Source organism: Acipenser ruthenus, chromosome 4, assembly GCF_902713425.1.
Source record: "Acipenser ruthenus chromosome 4, fAciRut3.2 maternal haplotype, whole genome shotgun sequence".
Classification (NCBI taxonomy): Eukaryota; Metazoa; Chordata; class Actinopteri; order Acipenseriformes; family Acipenseridae; genus Acipenser; species Acipenser ruthenus.
In genome coordinates, this window is record NC_081192.1 from 7,736,338 (window position 1) to 7,756,995 (window position 20,658).

General features: G+C 38.4%; 1 protein-coding gene across 8 annotated transcripts in view; it reads left to right on the forward strand.

Annotated features, from left to right (window-relative positions):
- The window catches only part of LOC117399346 (oxysterol-binding protein-related protein 3-like), a 70,126-nt gene that overhangs the window by 35,466 nt on the left and 14,002 nt on the right, over nt 1-20,658 (forward strand). For 4 of the 8 annotated variants that reach the window (XM_059021816.1, XM_059021825.1, XM_034920602.2 and 1 more), the window contains 5 exons: nt 33-192; nt 1,865-1,995; nt 5,301-5,408; nt 13,223-13,357; nt 16,689-16,764. In XM_059021816.1, the coding sequence (XP_058877799.1) occupies nt 33-192; nt 1,865-1,995; nt 5,301-5,408; nt 13,223-13,357; nt 16,689-16,764 (610 nt within the window). The remainder of the gene's footprint in view (nt 1-32; nt 193-1,864; nt 1,996-5,300; nt 5,409-13,222; nt 13,358-16,688; nt 16,765-20,658) is intronic. The other 4 variants (XM_033998441.3, XM_033998444.3, XM_059021822.1 and 1 more) reach the window with 3 other exon arrangements.

Consider the following 20,658-nt stretch of genomic DNA (forward strand, 5'->3'; position numbering starts at 1 on the left):
CTTCACACACTCGTATGTCTTTCTTGTCCTAGGTCCCCAGCTGCACACCATCTGGTTCGATAAGGCTGCATGCTTCCAATCCCAATCTGTCTACTGTAGGTCATGCTAATGACAAAAACTTTTCCGAAAACGCAGACTCTCCTTCAGATGCTTCCAAACTCCTGGAGGACTTCTATCACGTGGCAAACAATTGTAAGAAACTGCTTTAAATTTGGTATCAAGCTGTATTATTTCATTCTCTCATCTGGCTTGATTATGAAAACTGTACAGCAGGAATGAACCACTTTGTAGTTACATTTGTAATGCTACCTTGGCCTGAAATGTACAGTTATCCTAGATGTTGTTTTTGAATGAAAAAACTATTTATTTGAATTTTAGATTCTTGGAACCCCAGGGGTTGAACAGAGACAACGGCACACAAAGGGTAGAGCAGATTTGCACAGCAATAAGGAAAGTCCCGGGGAGAGGCCCTTAGATTCAACATGTAGAATCTTTGCAGTGAAAGGCGTCTCAAAGACTGTGAAGCCCCCAACATATATACTCAACTGCTTATCACAAAGGAATGTCAGGGCCTCTTCCTGACAGTGTACAGGGTGATTAGAAAGTAAGTTTACCACATCAGATATGGTACGTTAATGTGGTAAACTTGCTTTCTAATCGACCTGTACTTTCAATATCATATGACAGTGTTCTCTTAGCGAGTTTCATAAGCTTAATTATGTCAGTACCAATTTCCAGAACACTCAACATCAAAGTTAAAACTAACATTCCTTTCCAAAGACAGTGTTTTTTACTTTTTTTGTCTCCTGATGACAAGCTAAGTGACTTTACAGTTCTCTGGGTGAAGTTATATTAGGCACATTGTATTGTCTTATAATAGAATTGTTCAGTGCAGCTGCTAGAGTGCATGTGTACAATTTAATCAGTCAGCTTACCTGAAATGTATCATGTTGCCGTTAGCTGAATTTAAATTCATCATTAACACAGTAATTCCTTTTAAAAGCCCTCTCTTTGTAGACATATGACCCTGCATCGGTTTTTCAGATATCTCTATCTCTCCTGTCAGTTTGCAGATAGTGCCTTTTCCTGTATGAAATTCATTGTGATATGCTAGAAGCATATCGGTTCATCTTTTGCTGGCCTATAGCTGTAATGAAGATTGATTGTTTGATGCAGGCAATGAAGTGGAATAATCTTAAATGACCACTGTAGGTTCTTCTTTGAAGCTTGTACAAATTTGAATTGTTCCATATAGATTTTAAGAAGTACTCTATTGTGTTATTCTGTATGCTTTCATGTTGTAGAATGTTTAAAACATCACTAGTTGTTGATTTAGAAGTGTGTCTGTGTCTGGATTTGTTCATCTTTTGTATGAGCTGTGTCCTTTGTTATTTAGTTTCAAGTCACTTGTGTTAATTCCAAGCTTGGGTGCTTCATTAATCGTACTGTAATGCACCACCAAGCTTTCTGTCTTGTACCAGTCATGTGATGTGGCATTTTCTGTATTGGAATTCTCTTTTTTTCCCCAAATGTTCATTAAAACAATGCAGCAGTGTGGAGTAGTGGTTAGGGCTCTGGACTCTTGACCGGTGGGTTCAATCCCAAGTGGGGACACTGCTGCTGTACCCTTGAGCAAGGTACTTTACCTAGATTGCTCCAGTAAAAACCCAACTGTATAAATAGGTAATTGTTTGTAAATATAATGTGTAAAAAAATAATGTGATATCTCGTAACAATTGTAAGTCGCCCTGGATAAGGGTGTCTGCTAAGAAATAAATAATAAATAAATAATAATAAAAGATTCAAACTGTTCTCAGGATTTTTAGATTTTAACCAAGAACCTTTTTTTTTTTTTTTTTTGCAGTGCATTCCACCTTAAAATCAGCCTTCAGTATAATAACCACCGAGCGAGGAAAGCTCAAGCAGACGTTGGATTGTGAAGCGGGCCAGCCACCATCCGCACAGATGATTGGTCTGAAGAATACCCTGGCATCTGTAAGCTCAAATTCGTCTCTCCTGGGTTTCCTGCAGAATAATTAGAGGTCTCTTAATTCAGACAATATTTATGTTGAGGTTGTGGGGGGTGTGGTCTTGGCCTGTCAGAACAGATGTACAGTCTCCAAAGGCACATTTAGCATTGCTGTGACGGAATGTCTGCGGGTGTTATCATGAGGTAAGCCACCTTGTGGTGCACCTTTTTACCTGACTAATCTTCTCTATATATATTGGTGCTGTATAATGCAAATAAGGACTGGAAATTCCCAAGAGCTGGCATGTTCTGAAGCTGTGTCACAATGAAATAGAGTATCATTGGTCAGTTGTTGTTTTTGTTTTTTTTTTGAAAGCGATCATTCATTTCAAACACTTTATAGTTATATAGTTACATCCAGCAGGTTGCATATCATTCAGTCTGTATATGATGATGGTGCATTATGGCTCAAATAAATCAGGAGATACAGTATCCACCTCAACAACTGTCTGATTTGCCAGAGTAGACATTTTGGCTGTCAAATTTGTAGTGGATTGTAGATTATTTAACAATCTGCTGTAGTATTACTCGGTGACAACTCCATGACAACTGCATACAGTAAGGTAATGTACAATTTACTCATTCAGCAGACCAAACCCCAGACTGCCCTTATCAAAGATGACCTCTCTGAAAGATGGGGATGTACCCAAGGGCTTAAATTAAACCCACAGATTGTGGCCTGTAGCAGCAAATGCTTTTAAAAGCTGTGTTCTCTGCTCTGAGCACTTTCCAAAGTTACCTCTTGGACTAATTGGTCCTGATTCACTGCAGTTTCACAGGCAAAGTGATATTTTAACAAGGGAGAGGGAATTTCAGAGCCTGAGTGAGCAAAATATCAGAGCTTGCTATGTGTCAGGTCCCTCCACACTTCATCCTGGTAAAATGAACATGGCAGCAACAGTGTTCACCCTTTGGAGTGGCAGCTTTATTTATAGTTTAAAAAGCTGCTTCTGTAATTCAGAATTCAGTATTCCCCAAATAGATGTTTTTGTTACTTTGATGAGCCATTTACCTTATCGTGTATTGCACCTGATACAGGGCCTTTTAGGCACAGTGTTTTGATAGACATATCCTTGCACTGTACAATATTCAATTATAATAGATCTGTTTGTTTAATTTAAATTTCAACATGAAGGGTTATGGAGATACATTACCTTTTGTTCTTTCAAGGAAGTTGTAAGGGGACGCAAACACATACACTCATGTTACAAGGCATTTGTATGTACTTTTTTGTCATTATTCTGAAATGTTTTAGCTAGGAACTTCATGCTTTGCCCCAGACATCCGTTTGGAATGTCATGTGACCCATATGACATTGGGAGGTTCTTGGGAACTGCCTCTTTCCTAGTAATACATGTTTTAAAAAAAAATCTAATTTAAACACGTAGAGTTTATTTTACTACTACTAAACGTTTAACCATTCACCTAAACATTGAAATCAAACACGAGGTATAAGCCACTAAATCAATTCAGTATTTATCTGCTTTATTACACAAATGGAATGTTAGTTTTACTCGGTTTTCTTTTGTGTTTTTTTGGTCTACACATTACCTCTAATTTCTGAATCTCAGGAAACAATAGTATTAGATAGATCACTTAAAGTAGTTGCTTTGAGTAATCTACCTAATGCATTCCAAGTGGTGTCCTGAAAGATTGCCTTTTCTAGAGTATTAATCAGTTTTTTACATCCCAACCTTTCCATACCAAAATAGCCATCCTGTGTTCAAATGTGGCTGGCGTCTGCCCGGATTGAAATATGAATACGTTTTAAAGAGGTTTCGCGTCTTTTAAGAGAGCTGTCAATTTAGAAGTCAGACCAGGCATGAAAAATCCAGTTTTATAATTCTGTTTGCTAATATTGGGAGTTTTGTAACTGAAATATGGTTCCATTCTTTATTATGGCTGTATCTAAACTGTAAACTGTATGTAAGTGGGATAGGGTGCTACCTGTGACCACCTACTTCACTGTGGGAATGCATGGCTGACAGCAGATTATTCAATAATATTCAGGCTGTATTGCTGTCCAGCTCATTTAATGGATTAATCTGAAGATATACAGTAGGTGAATAGATTTATACTTTGCATAATTTCAAAGATTATTTTAAATTAAAGGTGTATAAATTGTGTTGGCACAGATTAAAAGCTAACCTTGTATGCCCTCGTTCACTGATCATCTAGGTAAGAAAATAACATTAAACTACTGTTTGCTTAATAAAGCAGGCAAATATCTACTGCAAAATCATGTGCATAGATCTTTTGTAGATATTTATTAGTCATGCAATATATACACTTTTTAATTAATATTGTTTTTTGTGTTTGTTTCGTAAGGAACAGTGTCGTATGAAACAGGTGTGTTAAATGCAGAAGGCAATTATTGAATGCAGCCATTCATGCTGATATAGTGGATGATATAGTAAAAAGGTGAAAGAAGTCATTCAGCTTTTAAAAACAGTTGTTAACACACACAAACACTTCATAAGGACTGTGTCAAAGGTTGAGGCCCCAGGTCTTCCTCTCAGGAATTGAGCGTGCAGAGAAAAAACGACGCTTTTTTGTTTTCTCCACAGGCATTTCCTGATGGCTTGCCAACAGAAACCTTTGTTTATTTTAACAGACACGGACGTAGCATATTCACTACATGGTGTACTGCAATTCTGTTATTTGCTGGTTTGTTTAAATACTATGGAATTTAAGCCATGTATTGTAAAATGGGAAAAAAATCATACTGAATTTTTTCCTAACATTTAAAAAAAGAAAGAAAGAAATTTGAGATAGCCATCACTGTCCGATAGAGGTAGTACTTTATGTACTCATATTTCATATTGACTGTGTAGGAATAAAAATAGTCTTTTTTTGTCCTTCTGCTTTTACATGCATGTCATAGTTGTCCCAGTGTTTTGACACTAGACCCAGATAAAAGCCTTACGAAGAGGATTATTTGGCAAAGTGACATGCTTAAAATATTGTACAGTCTCTCCTTTGCCTTATGATCATTCAGTGTTTAGACTGTAGCTGTAGAAGAAGGCTGGGTGTATTTATATAATAAAATATAAAATTACCGTCGTAACCAAATTATATGCAGACTGCTGGAGATACGTGTGCTACTTTATCAACACGAGTAAACTGTATTACAAACCTGCTTTTATAAAAAAAAAAAAAAAAGTTCTCTTTCAAGGTGAAATACACCCATCCCTTTAAACTCGTCGTGGTGATTTCAATTGATTGCATCAACGCTTAATGTAATGTCTTGCTGAACCATTCCTTTTTTCAGATGATAGCCCAAAATACAGAGCTGAGGGGCCGGCTGTGTAGGATTCACGCAGAGTCCAGGATATTAGACTCTGCTGGCAATACAAACACAAGCTCTGGTCCAGTGCAGGTTGGTTTTAGGATCTGGCTTTACTAATTACTGCAGGGTGAGTTCACTCCATCCCGGGGTAAACTAAAGAAAAGTGGGTTCAAAACAGACCTAAAAAAAGGGATTCTTCATTGTAAGAAAGGTTACAACTAGTTGGTGTTTTCACAGAAGAGGTTCACTTTTTTCCACCAATCGCAACCCATGGTTTTCTTAGAACACATTGCCATTTAAAGTGAGGTATTTCCACCAGGGATTCGCTTGATTAACTAGATTAATACATCTAAAAATGCATGATAAGCATCCACAAACCACTAAATTGTACATGCAGGAAATAAATATAAAACGAGGAGAGAGGGGAAAGCATGCGTTCACACTCTTGTTTTTATCCATTATTTTGTTACTTACAGTAAATTGATTACCATTCCATTGGGATCCAACACACATTTCCTGATAGAAGAGAAAAGAGATGGGGCTCATAAATAAAATGAAAAGTGAAAAGGTTCATTCTTTCATTTGAATAGCAAAAAAAAAAAAAACATCATGACATAGTTAGCAGCTACAGAATACTTTTCTATTTTTTATAAAAGGCCAATGATGAAATAGTGTGCAATACCACAGTAAGTATTCTTGTTATTTTCATGCTTATCATAAATTAATTTAAATTCAATGAGAATTTCCCTTGCCTTTTGAACTACTTCAAAACCAGTGCCCAGTGATATTAATTATGTTGAAAATAATACATCAGTCTTGTCATCCATTTTGTTTCTCAAGGGGACACATGCATGTGCACTTGTTCAAGTCTTGAAATGTGTATTCATTTTTAAAGCAGTACTGCTGTCTACCAAAATAAAAATATTCTTAACATGTTTAACATAATAGCAACCAAGTGCATGGTTTCCATCATATACAGGAGCTATAGTTTTGTTGAAAGGCTTTCAGCACCACTGAAAGGACATCAGTAAAGGCTTTACTGGAAAATCATCTGTTTCCTCCAATTATCACAGCAGGACAAAATCTCCCAGTGGGATGGATTTTCCATTTTCTCGTTATTAAGTTGTGTTGGAAAAGCCCCTTCATATATTTTGTATCCATTAAGGCACGCATATCCACTGCGAAAATAAATGAAACGGGTCCAGTTACAGAAAGTGTGATTTTATTATGTACAGTAATCTGTTGATTTTATAAAATTAGCTAAGTCATGCAACCCCACCCCCAGAAAACAAAATCTAAAATGGAAGATCATATTAACACTAAACATATTTTCCCACCTGAATTGATTAAATGAAACTAGATCCGAGTGGTGTTCAAGTTCAAGCTTGCACATTCTGAGGAATCTGAACAATATTATTTTATCTGCAAAAAATCTGATGAATCAGAACAATGATACGATTTTTTATTTGTCAACCAAAACAATAAGGAAAACAAATAGTAGGTTACACAGTGTGCATAATGGATTGGTACAAACAGAAGTATGTTTGCATTTGTAATAACCCACTGATTTGATGCTTTGCACAGACTTGTTGCTGGTCATTTTGAAGGTGTGCCTTGAATGCATGTGGTCGTCTGTCTTGTAGACTCCTGGAACCTCCTATTCTATGATGAAATCTACTCCACTGTGCCGTTCAAGATAGTTTTCAGTATTTTAAGCTATCTCTAAACCATCTACAGATATCTCCAAATGAATTGCAGATATCTTTAAATAATGTGCAGATATCTAATTAAGCTAATTTTAAAAATATCTAAAATAGATTTAGAGATATCTGCAAATCAATTAAAGGTATCTGAATATCATTTGCAGATAACTTTACATTATTTTTTAGATATCTCTAAATGTGAATTATGCTAACCAGGCCAAATTGTCATTAAGAGTTGTTTTAAAATGATGAACCATGTAATAAATTACCTCCACTTACTTCCTGTTCATTTAAATCATAAAATAACTTCCTGTTTTATTTGGAAATTTATCTTGAGATATTTGTCAATTTAAGACATGTTACATTTATTTTGAGATATCTGTAATTTATTTAAAGTGGTATGTCAGGCTGTTTGTCTGCCATTGGTGTATGGGGAGGCAAAGCCTTTGTCATGAAATTGTAAAAGACCCAGTAAGTTTGTACTGACATTTTTATACATCTATGAAATAGTGCTTGCTTGTCAATCAAATCATTGACATTTTCCAAGCTGCTTTTATAAGGTATCTTTGATAACAACTTTGCAGAAGTATTCACCCCCCTGCAAAGTTATCACATTTTGTTGGCACCTGCGCATACTCCACGACGCTTTCAAATTAGACTTTACATGTAGAATCTACACAAACTACTCCACATTGATAAAGTTAAAAAATGTATATAGAATACAAATAAGTAAGATTTACAGAGAAAAACAGATTAATCTCAGTTGCATAAGTATTCAACCCCTTTGCTACTGCAGCCCTAAATCAGCTCAGGTGCAAATGATTTGTTTGAAAGGTCACAAAATTAGTGAAATGGTTTCAGTCTGTGTGTACTCAAAGTGGTTTAACCCTTTGCAGTCCTATGTCGGACCTGGTCCGACATTGCAATTTTCCCTTTCCGGTCCAATGTCGGACCCTGCCCGACATCATCAAAAAGACGTAAAAAACAGACCTCTAGTCGTTCTTTCTCCGGAAAAAGCCGAGAAAGCCATTCAATGGCCGAGTGAGACCAATAGGAGCCGAGAGAAGCCGAGGGGGGGAAAAAAAGGGGCGTATCTCATGAATACAGATAGCGCCGGCACCACATAGATAACACGGACATAAACAAACAAGATAGCTGCTTCTGCATCCAGCGCTCAAAGAATATCACAGACATTTGCAAAGCTTTTTTTAGATGTTATAGTAATAAAATAATGACTTGGATCGCATTATTGAGGAGTTTGGTGATAAAACAAGTGATCAGGAGATGATTTATCGGTATGCACTACTATGAAGAGGTATGTGAAAAATGCAGCGAACAAGGGGTGGGGCAGGGCTGGAGATGCAGTAATGAGTGTCCTGTTGATATGCAGTGCCTTTTAAACCTGTTTTACTGTGAAAAAAATACTTTTGAACAGCGCGTCTAAAATAAACTGCGCGTGTGAAAATAAATTGGACCTGACAAACCTGAGACGCGCTGAATAAATGGACCGCTAAGGGTTAACTTGTAGATAATTTCCCTCAGGTATATAAAGACTTTCAAGCTGCAACTCACATAGTGATCCAACAAAGCAACCATGAAGACCAAGGAGCTTTCGAAACAAGTCAGGGATAAAGTGGTAGAGAGGCACAGAGCAGGAGAAGGGTACAAGAAAATTTCAGTGGCGCTGATTATCCCTCTCACCACAGTGAAGTCCATCATTAAGAAGTGGAAGATGCATCATACCACCCAGACACTACCCAGATAAGGTCACCCTCCCAAACTGAGCAGCCGAGCAAGCAGGAAATTGGTTTGGGATGTCACCAACAATGACCTTGAGAGATTTGCAAAGTTCTGTGTCTGAGATGGGAGTCAGTGTTCACACATCAACAATAAGGCGGTCCGTACACAAAGCTGGCCTGTATGGACGGGTGACAAGAAAGAAGCCATTACTCAAAAAGCCTCATCTTAAAGCATGTATGGAGTTTGCGAAAAAGCATGTAGATGATACTGCAGACATGTGGAAAAAGGTTTTGTGGTCAGACAAGACAAAAATTGAACTTTTCGGTTTAAATTCCAAGCGTTACGCCTGGCGCGAGCCCAACACTGCACATCACCCAGTCAACACCATCCCAACTGTCAAGCATGGTGGTGGCAGCATCATGTTATGGGGATGCTTCTCTTCAGCAGGGACTGGGAAGCTTGCCAGGATAGAGGGGAGAATGGATGGTGCAAAGTACAGGCAAATCCTTAAGGAAAACCTGTTTGAGTCAGCCAAGACTCTGAAACTGGGGAGGAAATTCACATTTCAGCAGGACAATGAGTCCTGAATTGAATCCAATCGAAAGTTTATGGCGAGACTTGAAGATTGCAGTCCATCGACGATCCCCAGCAAACTTATCAGAACTGGGGCAATTTTCCCGTGAAGAATGGACAAAAATGTCACCATCCTACTGTGCAAAACTAGTAGAGACCTATCCAAAAAGACTCATAGCAGTAATTGCTGCAAAAGGTGCTTCTACCAAGTACTGACTTAAGGGGCTGAAAACTTATGCAACCAGTAAATTTCATTTTGTACATTTTCTTTGCAAGTTTTGCTGACGTTTAACCTCCTCTTCATATAACAGTATTCAGTTTAACCACTACAGCTTTCATTTGAAAAACTGTGCATAAACTATTTGTAATTCAACAAAATGTGACGTTATTGGTAGGGGGTGAATACTTCTGCAAACCACTGTGTGTGTATATAAGCGGTAGAAGACCAATATATAAGCCTGAGGTTAACAAAAACATTGTTCCCAGAATAAAGGGTTTCTAGGGGTAGTACTCCAGGCTTACCACTAGATGTCCCAGGAAATCTACAAAGGAAAGGAGCTGCCCAGGAAAACTACATTTCCCAGAAATCTATAGGGCTGAATGGCAATCAGCCTAAAATGGGTTCACCGCCTTAAGTAATAGGTTGTTGGGTAATTAAGGGTGTGAATAGATAATTCGAGAGATTTTGGGTACAGGTAAGCAGCTTGGCTGCCCTGTTGCCAGTGAGGGAAATAGAGAGTGAATGTATAGTATCTTCGAAGGAAGATATGTTTTGTTTGTTTAATTTGTAAAAGTTACAAATAAAGTACAGTTTGTTTTGAATGACAACAACTGCGCAATTATTGTCTGAAGTACCACCCTGTACCAGCATATATATTGAAAAGGGTTGAATTACATACCACTTTGTAGTTTTCCATATACTTCAAGAAAAATGGCCAAATTGAAAAATTTGACATTTTGAGATCTAACATAAAATATTGTACTACTATTATGGCTTCTAGTAGACTTTTGCTGTATCATTTTGTAGTTTATTTCATTACATGATGTTAAACAAAATATATAAATTATACTAATCTATGTTTGTTTGTTTATTTTTATTTATTTATTTATTTAATTGGGTCTCCATCCAAACAAAAAAGAAATGTAGGTGATGCTAAACTTTTGGCCATAGCTGTATATATTGTAACATTACCAAGCAAGTAATTGCATGCTGGAGTGAACACTTTAAAAATATACCCCTGTATTTCTAAAGGGTTTCAACCAAATACTATGACTGATAACATCTGTGTGTGTTCACCATCCATGCACACTGTCATTTGCCTGGTATTTATGAATATTGACAGGAAAGTGGAAGGGGAGATGCAAAGTGCTGTAGGCCTTAATTCCCATTGTTGCCCTGCTTCTGTAAATGGTGTGTGCAGGATTGGCAGGGAGGGGGTTAAATCTGTCTCTGCCAGCTCTTTCCTGCCGGTAACAGCTTGGGCCGTGACGCTACCCTGTCACGACCATATGACCTGTCTTCCCATTATTTTTTATTTATTTGTCTGTAGTAACACCACGTTACATGACATGTTTAAAAAATAAAAATAAAAAATAAAGGTACAGGCTTTGCTGATGCTGTAGAATCAAACCTTAGTGGATTTAAATAAGAATAGTAATAATCTTTTTTATATAGCGCCTTTCATGTGCACATCTCAATGCGCTTCACAAGAATAAAAAAGCAATTTAAACAATTGACATAATGTCCAATAAAACAAGAAAAACAATAAATACATAGAACACATAACAGGTCAGACAATAAAAGCCCAAGTATAAAAGTGGGTTTTCAGTGTAGATTTAAAAATACTAACAGTATCACTGTTCGGAAGGTCATTCCACAGCATAGGTGCTATACAGGAAAATGCTCGGTCACCAGAAGAACGCTGCTTAGTTCTAGGTACTGATAGTAGGCCAGAGTCAAAAGATCGAAGGCTACACATAGGAGTATATGGTGAAAGAAGGTCACAGATGTAGTTTGGTGCTAACCCATGCATAGCCTTAAAAATTAATAGTAGGATTTTAAATTTCACTCTGAACCACTGGACGCAGTTGTCTTTTATGACTCTGGGATGTTAGTTTGAAGTATTTTGAAGAGCTGGCTGATTTTAAGGTTTGGACTTGAAATGAATACGTGCTATCCTGTTATAACATGACGTGTTATTGAAATGAATACAGTGCTATCCTGTTATAATATGACGTGTTATTGTCCGGAATCGGTTATAACACGGTAAAGTCGTGTCTCCCATTTCGTCCATAGTGCAATTTGACTCGTGAACGTTCCAGATATACAATACAAAGTTTCTCTGTTCAAATGAAATTCGTTGCGGTGCACAGAGTAAGAAAAGGTGAAACTCAAGCAGCAGTTTCAAAAGATATAAATGTTGCAGAATCTGCATTGCGTGGATGGCTAAAAGACCAAGAAAAACTAAGGTTTTCTTGATAAGATTGACTCCAAAGAGAGCTGCTGTAGGAAAAAAATGCGCTGCGCTGAAGAGTGAAACAAGCTGCTGTGTGAGTGCAAGACTCTTGGTTGTTTTTGGTGTGGCCCAGGCTAACGGACCGGGAATAATCACCCGGATAGAGTACCTGCAAATTGTGTGTGTCTCCTTCATTCATATTCCACCGTAGGCTACAATATTAATTTGACTTGTGGGCATTGTAAATCATTTTGGAAACAAACATGCCAATATTTGTTATAAGGCGAAACACAAATAATACGGTCTCCTAATTATGGACTCCGACAACCGCATTATAATGGGGTAGCACTGTATTACACTGTATTACCGTTGGTACTGATGATTGCATTGCTGGTTAAGGAAGGGTAACAGCATGAAATGCATAATTAATAGAACATAGTTCAATAAATTACTTCAATGCAATTAGTAGCTATAGCCTATTGGCACAATTATTACACATCACATTATCAAATCTATTTTATGCTAAGATGGAATCTTAATGGAAACATTTAATGAGTAATTACACTCAGGGCCCAATTGGGTAAGTCAAATTGGAACGTTCTGTAAAAGCATTCTGAAAACTTCTCAAGTTGTTGTAAAAACCCTGTTTAATGCAATGCACATTCATTTAATTAATGGTACAGTTCTTATTATGAGGGACATCAAAATATTTGCATAGCCCCTCCTTAATTACCATAACATGACACCCACTGGCATGGCACTTTTGCAGTTAGTTGTAAGCCCTATGTAATAACAGGGTCAAGTGGATTTTTTTTCAGGAATAGTAGTGTTACAGTCGTAATAGATTGTAATAGTAGTGTTACAATCACATGTTAACAAAAATGTGTTGTTAACACCATTGTTGGACATTGTTCATGACACAGCAGTATACACTGTTCTCAGGGACAGAGTAGTGTTTTAAATTGAAGCTATTCACTTCAGACTTCAGTTCAAGGACAAATGTGTCATGTATGATCTTTTTGGTGACTAATTGAATTTAGAAGCATTCTTCCAACTGATAAGGTGGTATGCGTGTTTCAAATATGGAGATAAATTGCCAGTTGTTTGTTTGATTTACAGTGGGAACTGTAACTGAGTATGCAAAACTTCACTTTAGTACTGGTTACCTATTCCGTTTCTTACTGCCCCTTCTGCTCGACTGAATTTGTGCTGTCCCTAGTTATGGAGCTGCTCTCCCTTTTACCAGCTTTAAAAAATGTGGCAAACATAATGAAAAAAGATAATATGACAAAACGTATTGTTGTTGCTGATGTTTTTTGGTACTTCTTTTAAAGCCTTTATGTGCCTCTGCGTACATTGTCTTTTAATAAAGCTTGTCTTTCTGACAGTACGTGTTTTAAGTAGGTGGTTACTTTGTGTTTTCTTTCGGAAGCAGGACCCGATTGATGGCAGAAGGCCTCTGGTTCACCAGGCCTCTAATGAAAGCAGGAATTCTATTACTGAGTCCCTCTCGGAGTTCTTCGATGCACAGGAAGTGTTGCTGTCTGCAAGTTCTTCTGAAAATGAGGTCAGTACAAAGCAGCAAATAGCTTTTGCAAGAGACAGTATCTTATCAGCTTTGCAGTATTTCAATCGCTGTTTTATTTTAATGCATTATTATGAGGGAGATAACTACATGTGGCTAAGAGATAAGTAAGGCATTGAATAAGCAGACCACATGGAGAGCACTGTGCTCAAGGTTGCTGTAGGTGACTTGTGTTTCATATCTTCCAGGTTCATTATATAAACCTGTGAGGTTCCTAACATTTAACCATTTCTAGCCATCACGATGATATGCCATAGAGCAAAAGTTGTTATTTTTCTTTAATGAAAGTTTAAGAATTGGCTAGAATTTGTAAAACCTTCTTGTCTTTAAATTCCTTTGGTAATAAGTTATGCCAACACACATTTTAGCATTTATTTAAAACATCAGACAAGAAATGGACTTTAATCTTGATACCGTGAGTGACTCACTGTGTAACCTTGTGCAAGTCTCTTCACAGCTCCACAGTTAAGATTAGTTAAGATATTCCATTGCCGTTGTTTTTCCTCTGTAAATGAGGTTTTAATTATTGCAATAGTACAATCTACCTAACATGCTTGGCATTTGTTCTGAGACCAGTAGAACAGCTCTCCAGAGCACATACCAGCCAGTAAGCAGTGATACAGTAATGTCTGCGTATAGGAACACTTCCTGAGAGATCACTTCGGCTAAGAGAACACCCTTTTGGTGAAACAGATTTTTCCGATTGTAAGCTCCCATTGTGTTCAGCTCCGTCTTAAAGAACACTCCTGCTAAGAGAACACTCTGCTTGCTTCCCGAGGGGTGTGTTCTCTTAGCTGGAGACGACTGTATTCTAGGTCACTTCTGTACGCTATGCCCTGCATGAGTTTCAGTTCCAAATTGGGAAAAAGAAACATTGGGAGCATGACGACAACAAAAACCCTTTGCGCTGAAAATGTTCAGTATCCCTCTTCCCAGCTCATTCATTGTTCTGGGAGGAAGCATTCAGTTGAACAAAAAAAAAAAAGTCGCAAATTGTTACAAAAAGTACACTTGCTACCAGAAACATCATTCATACAAATCATGCATACGACTGTCAGTCTGTATCCCAGTGTTTCATGCATATCACCAGCTTTGTGGCTTTAGTACCTGTTGGAGCACACCGCTGCATAGGCACAAGAACATTGTAACTACAGAATTTTTAAAAAATCTAATGCTTTATTTATTTATTTATGTATTATTTATTATTAAGCTTTAACAACAACAAAAATAGCAATCAATTAAATGTATGATTATAAAAATGAAATAAAATGTATAAAGAGATGCACATGAAACAAAGCTCAACATAACATATAAACCTAAGTTTGTCACAAGACTTGCAGGTTTTGAGGTCGTATCAATCTGGTTCATGGTGACCTACTTTTAGATACATTCTGCCCTGTGATTGGTTGATCTAATAAATCTTCAGAACTTCTTGCCCAAATCTGATGTACATTTGTAACTTTGCATAGACCAGTTGTTCCATTTAGCTTTCTTTGAATATACTAACCATTTTTGCTGTATTGACATCTAATATTTTGGGCTATTGAAGGCAGTATATCTTGGGAAAACAAACTTCTAAAAAATAGCTTCCCCATAAGTAAACAATGAGCATTGTAGGCATGAAATTCTATTCTATATATTCAGAAAATGAAGTTATTTTTTATTATAGAAATACTTCATTTCACATGCTGTTCCACACATAACACATGCAATGTTAACAGACTCCTCTAAGACTGCATCAAGTACAAGGTATATATTTAGATCATACTAACATGACAAGTGTATTATTGCTTCTGTCTGTTGTCCTAAAGGATACAATACAATACAAATGTATTTTTATATAGCGCCCTTCACACCATGGCAACCCCGAGTAAAAGTTCTGCATTTTCTGATCTCAAAGAACAACTAGGAACATATAGAGTTAGTAGTTCTTGGATATAGGATGGCCCTAATCCATGAAGGGCCTTATAAGTTATTACAGCAACTTTAAAATCAATTTGGTAGCTCATTGGTAACCAATGTAAGGACTTGAGCACTGGAGTAATGTGTTGAGAAGGACGAGTGTGAGAAAGCAGTCTGGCAGCTGCGTTCTGAACAAGCTGAAGCCTTCTGAGTTTAGTGGCAGGTTTTCCAACAAACGAAGAACTGCAATAATCAAGACGAGAAGTTATAAATGCATGTATCAACATCTCTGAATCCCTTGCATCCAATACAGATTTTAATTTGGCAACATTTCTCAAATGATAAAAAAGCTATTTTTGTAAAATGGAATTGCCATTAAAATTAATTTTGATTGGATTACAATTCGCTAAACCCATTTTAGAACCAATTTAACAAGACCTCCGTTTTATCTGGGTTTATTTTCAACAAGTTTGTGGCCATCCATGATTTGGATCTCAGTTAAACACTTTGAGTATTTATTGCCATGTCTGCCTGCGTAGGAAATGATGCATAGATTTGTGTATCTTCAGCATAAAAATGAAAGCCAAGATTGTATTTTCTAATCATGTACCCAAGAGGTAAAATGTATACACTGAATACAAAGGGTCCAAAACAAAGCCCTGAGGAACTCCAAACTGTACAGTACCTATTTCAGAGGTACAGTTGCCCAGTGAGATAAATTGGCGACAATGAGATAGATAGGAAACAAACAGATCGAGAACTTTCCCAGAAAGACCAACATGAGACTGCAGGTGATTTAACAGAATCTCATGATCAATGGTATCAAATGCTGCAGAGAGATCTAATAAAACAAGAACTGAAAGCATTCCAGAGTCTGTAGCCAAATGAAGATCATTGCAAACTCTCAGTAAAGCAGTCTCAGTACTATGACCAGAACGAAAACCAGGTTGAATTTCTCCAGCAAGTCATTACTGCTGAGATGGTCATAACGTTGGTCAGTAACACATTTTTCAGTTACTTTTGCCAGAAATGGTATGTTGGAAATAGGACGGTAGTTTCCTAACCCCTCAGGGGAGAGATCTTGTTTCTTAAGAAGAGGTCTCACCTGCGCCAGTTTCATATCTGGGGGAACTGTACCTAAAATTAAAGAGGAATTCACTATGTTAGTTAAGACAGGACCAAGGACTGACCTAGACTCCTTAATGAGCCAGGTAGACCAAGGGTCTAAACTGCATGAAGTAGAATGAAGCTTCGAGACTGCTTTCTCAATTAGAAACCGCTTTTGAAAGTAACCAATAGTTGTCCAGATTTAAAATAGCAAGTAATAGATGTTGCCTGGGTGTTGACATCAGGAGCCCCAGACCACTAATTATGTAAATGTCTTAGTCACGTCTTTTCTGTTCTATTCCAGGCTTCAGATGATGAGTCATACATCAGTGACATAAGTGACAGCGTTTCAGTGGACAACTTGAGCAACGATGTTGAAAGTGAGTGACAGAGTGCAAGCATGAGCCTCTCTTTTTCTTTTGTACAGCTTTTGATTTTGTTGACGGTTGTCACATCAATACTTAAGTAGAGTAAATATGGTTGGTTGATGATTCTGTCAAGAGGCAATTAGCTTCATGGTTTAATCATCTTAAGTCTGCTGCCAGAAATACAGTTTTCATTGTGGCATTCATAATGATTACAACCATTAGTAAAAAATGACTGTTCAGCAGTTCAGTCCCACAGTTTGTAATGTAAGTCTTTATATTAATTGATGGTGTTGTGCTATTAGGAAGTTGGCTGAGTAATAAGGAATGAATTATTAAAAATGTCTTCTTGGCATGTCTGTAAAATGCTATAAAACTCCAAGCATCCTGCACCTAGCTTACCAACAAGCTTGTGTTAGTGCGATTTTAATACTTGGGTAGCATTTGAAAAGCAGGTTATATGTTAATAAAGAAGTGAGTTGTGAAGCTCATTAAACATGCTATTAATCATGGAAATCAATGCCATGTTCACCTCTGTGTGGAGACTCCTCCTGAACACATACAATATTATTATTATTATTATTATTATTATTATTATTATTATTATTATTATTATTATTATTATTATTATTATTATTTATTTCTTAGCAGACACCCTTATCCAGGGTGACTTACAATTGTTACAAGATATCATATATTTCACATACATTATTTCACATTATACAGATATCACATTATTTTTTACATACAATTACCCATTTATACAGTTGGGTTTTTACTGGAGCAATCTAGGTAACGTACCTTGCTCATGGGTACAGTAGGGGAGTAGTGGCTGGTATTTTGGCATGTTGAGGGTTTATCTTACTAGTAAGACAATTATTTATGTGTGGTGGGGGGGGTAGGGGGGGAGATCCAAATTGGGCCAATGTACTATTGACAAAAAAAAATTGTAACATTTGTCCTATAGTCATTTTTATTATTATTATTATTATTATTTTTATTATTTATTTATTTTTTTTTTTTTTTTTTCACAATGTGTCAGTCAACAGTATTCCATTCTTCTCTTTACAAGAAACAATGCTGAGCCGTTTCTTTCATCTCTCTTGTTTTTACACTGAACTTTCACATTTCAAAGAGCAGTGGCCCCAGCAGCCAGCTGGCTGTCTTTGAGGCTCTAATAGGCTCCACCACCCACCACAGAGACAGAAGCCTCAGGCCAAGCCACAAGCCTTGCAGCATCCCTAGGGGTTTGCTGCTACAGGCCCTAGGCCCACTTTTCAGGGAGCCGTCTGGAGTATTGCCATCCGTGTCTCATCACTGTCTAAAGGCACTCTCTTGGTTAGCTGGCTTTGCAGAATTTTTTGCAGGAGGTTCGAGGGAGACATGTGCTTGTCTGTACAGACACTACAATGGTGGCTTACATCAACCACCAGGGCGGGCTCAGGTCGCCCAGTCTCCATCAAGTGGCCTGGAAGCTTTTGCTCTGGGCACACGAGAACCTCCTCTCACCACGGGCAGTACAAACTAGGTGGCTGACCTCCTCGCAAGCAGTTCCCAGCGCCTCAGAGTGGAGGCTTCACCCAGAGGTGGTGAGCCTCATTTGGGAGAGGTTCAGGAGAGCAGAGATAGATCTCTGCCTCCCAGTAATCGACCCACTGTCCCCTCTGGTTCACCATAACACTGGCAGTAGATGCCTTGACACACCAGTGGCCGAGGCAGCTGCTATATGCCTTCCCGTCACTCGCCCTGCTCCCGCTGTGTCTGGAGAAAATCAGGCAGGATCAGGCCAAGGTGCTCCTAGTAGCCCCGTATTGGCCCAGGAGACTCTGGTTTTCAACCCATCAAGCCTGCAGCTCAGGATCTAGCCCCTGAACAGCTGCATTTGAGCTGTCTGGGTCAGTCTAATAGGGTTATTGACATCATACAAAATGCCAGAGCAGCGTCCACACATTCCCAGTACGGGTACAAGTGGGGCGTCTTTCAGACGAGGTGTTTGCCTCGTGGGTTCAATGCCACAACTTGTCCCATGGCAGTAATACTGCAATTTGTTAAAGGTCCGGACGCCATTTCGGCTTGCCATGTCAAAATTGATTTGGTCTCCTTGGTCTCCCTAGGAGCTAACTTCCCGGCAGGGCAATTTTAGAAAGGGGCTTGGTGACTTCGGCTGCCTATGAAGGACATTGTTCCTCGCTGGAAGTTAATGCACTCGTTGACTCCATTTGAGCCCATGCATTCAGCTGAGCTGAAATATTTATCGCTCAAAGCAGCTTTTTTGCTTGCTATCACCTCTGCAAAGCAGGTGAGTGAGATGCAGGCATTTTCCATAGCGAAAGCCTGCTTAATTTTTACAGAGGTCAGGACAAAGGTTACGCTCCGTACCAATCCTGCCTTTTTGCAGAAGATGATCTCCGCATTCTATGTCAACCAGTCGAATTGGAGGCTTTCCATCCAACTCCTTTCCAGTGAGCAACAGCTCTATGCACACTGTGTGGGCCTTGGCATACTATGTTAACAGGATGAAAAGTTGGAGGCAGTCTGAACTATTTTTTGTCTTCTATGGGGCAAAGTCCCATGGTCAAGCCCTGTTCTAATGTCCTTGACAGATGCACCCTGGAATAAAGCCCACGAAGTTGCCATGTCTCTGGTGAAATGGGGCAAGTTGGCCAGCTCATAGGCAGTCCTGACTGTGTCTGCTATCCATTTGGACAGCAGCGGTGTAGGCGACTCATCCATACCTTTTACTAGGTTCTACAGACTTAATGTCATGGATCCTCAAAACCCTGGTTTTGGAACTAGAAAGTTAAGGGTGGCTTCTCAGTCGACCCTTACAACACAGGCATAGAGGTGAGTTTCTCCCTACATTTTATACCCCTAGCTACTTGTTCCTGGGCTTCCATATGCTAACGCACAGGCAGCCTCTCGGCTTATCCTTGTAACATTCCAGTCGTTCTGCAATATTGCCCTTGCGACAGCTTTGGTATACTCACCCATATACGCCCATAACCCACCACCTCCCCATCTCCACCTCTTTTTTAAAAATGTAGGTTTTATCTATGGGGGGGGGGGGTGGTCTCCGTCTCATCCAATCAGCCAGGCAGCAAGCCCTCAAACCAAGTTAGGTTTGATGCCAAATGAATGCGCATATATAACATACTTCTGTGTAATTTTGCATACTGTGCATTATTCCCAATAAATATTTGTACTAAAACATGTTGTGATTGGTGTTTGTCCCGAACTATTGAAACAGGCAATGGTTACATTTTGTACTTGAAAGGGAACGTTAGGTTATTCTCATAACTCTGGTTCCCTGAAATAGAAATGTAACCATTAACCTTCAAGGTCGCTGTGTCCATGATTGCAGCAGGCTTGAAGGAAAAATGAAGCAGAGATCTGTGCGTGCAGTTTTATGTCCTCGGGGGCGGGCCATGACTGCGTCACAGGCTCGATCAATCAGCTTTGGTATAATTTATTCAAGTTTTCGGGTCTTTAGGAAGTAAATACCCAGGTGGTAATGGTTACTTTTCTATTTCAGGGAACGTTTCTTATCTTCCCAGATCACTTAAAATAGCTTTTAGTATTAACTGCTTAGGGAAACTCCCATCTTTCCCGATGCCTGGTGGTATGTTTAGATTTTTGGCTACAAAAATGTAATTAGGGTCTTTGTTCTTTTTTTGGTCAGGTAGTAAGAGGTGCACCAGGATAACAGTCACTAGATGCACATGCACTTATTATTCTCACTTGAGAGATCCCTCGAGATAAGTTAGACAGTAATTACTCAGGTTGCTAGGATATGGTCAACCTGGCGTCACATGCAGCAGTGTCTTCTGGGATGAATGAAGTCTATGGCCTATCGGTTTTAGACATGTTTCATTTCGTATTTTAGACTTAATTTTGAATTCATAATTTGCA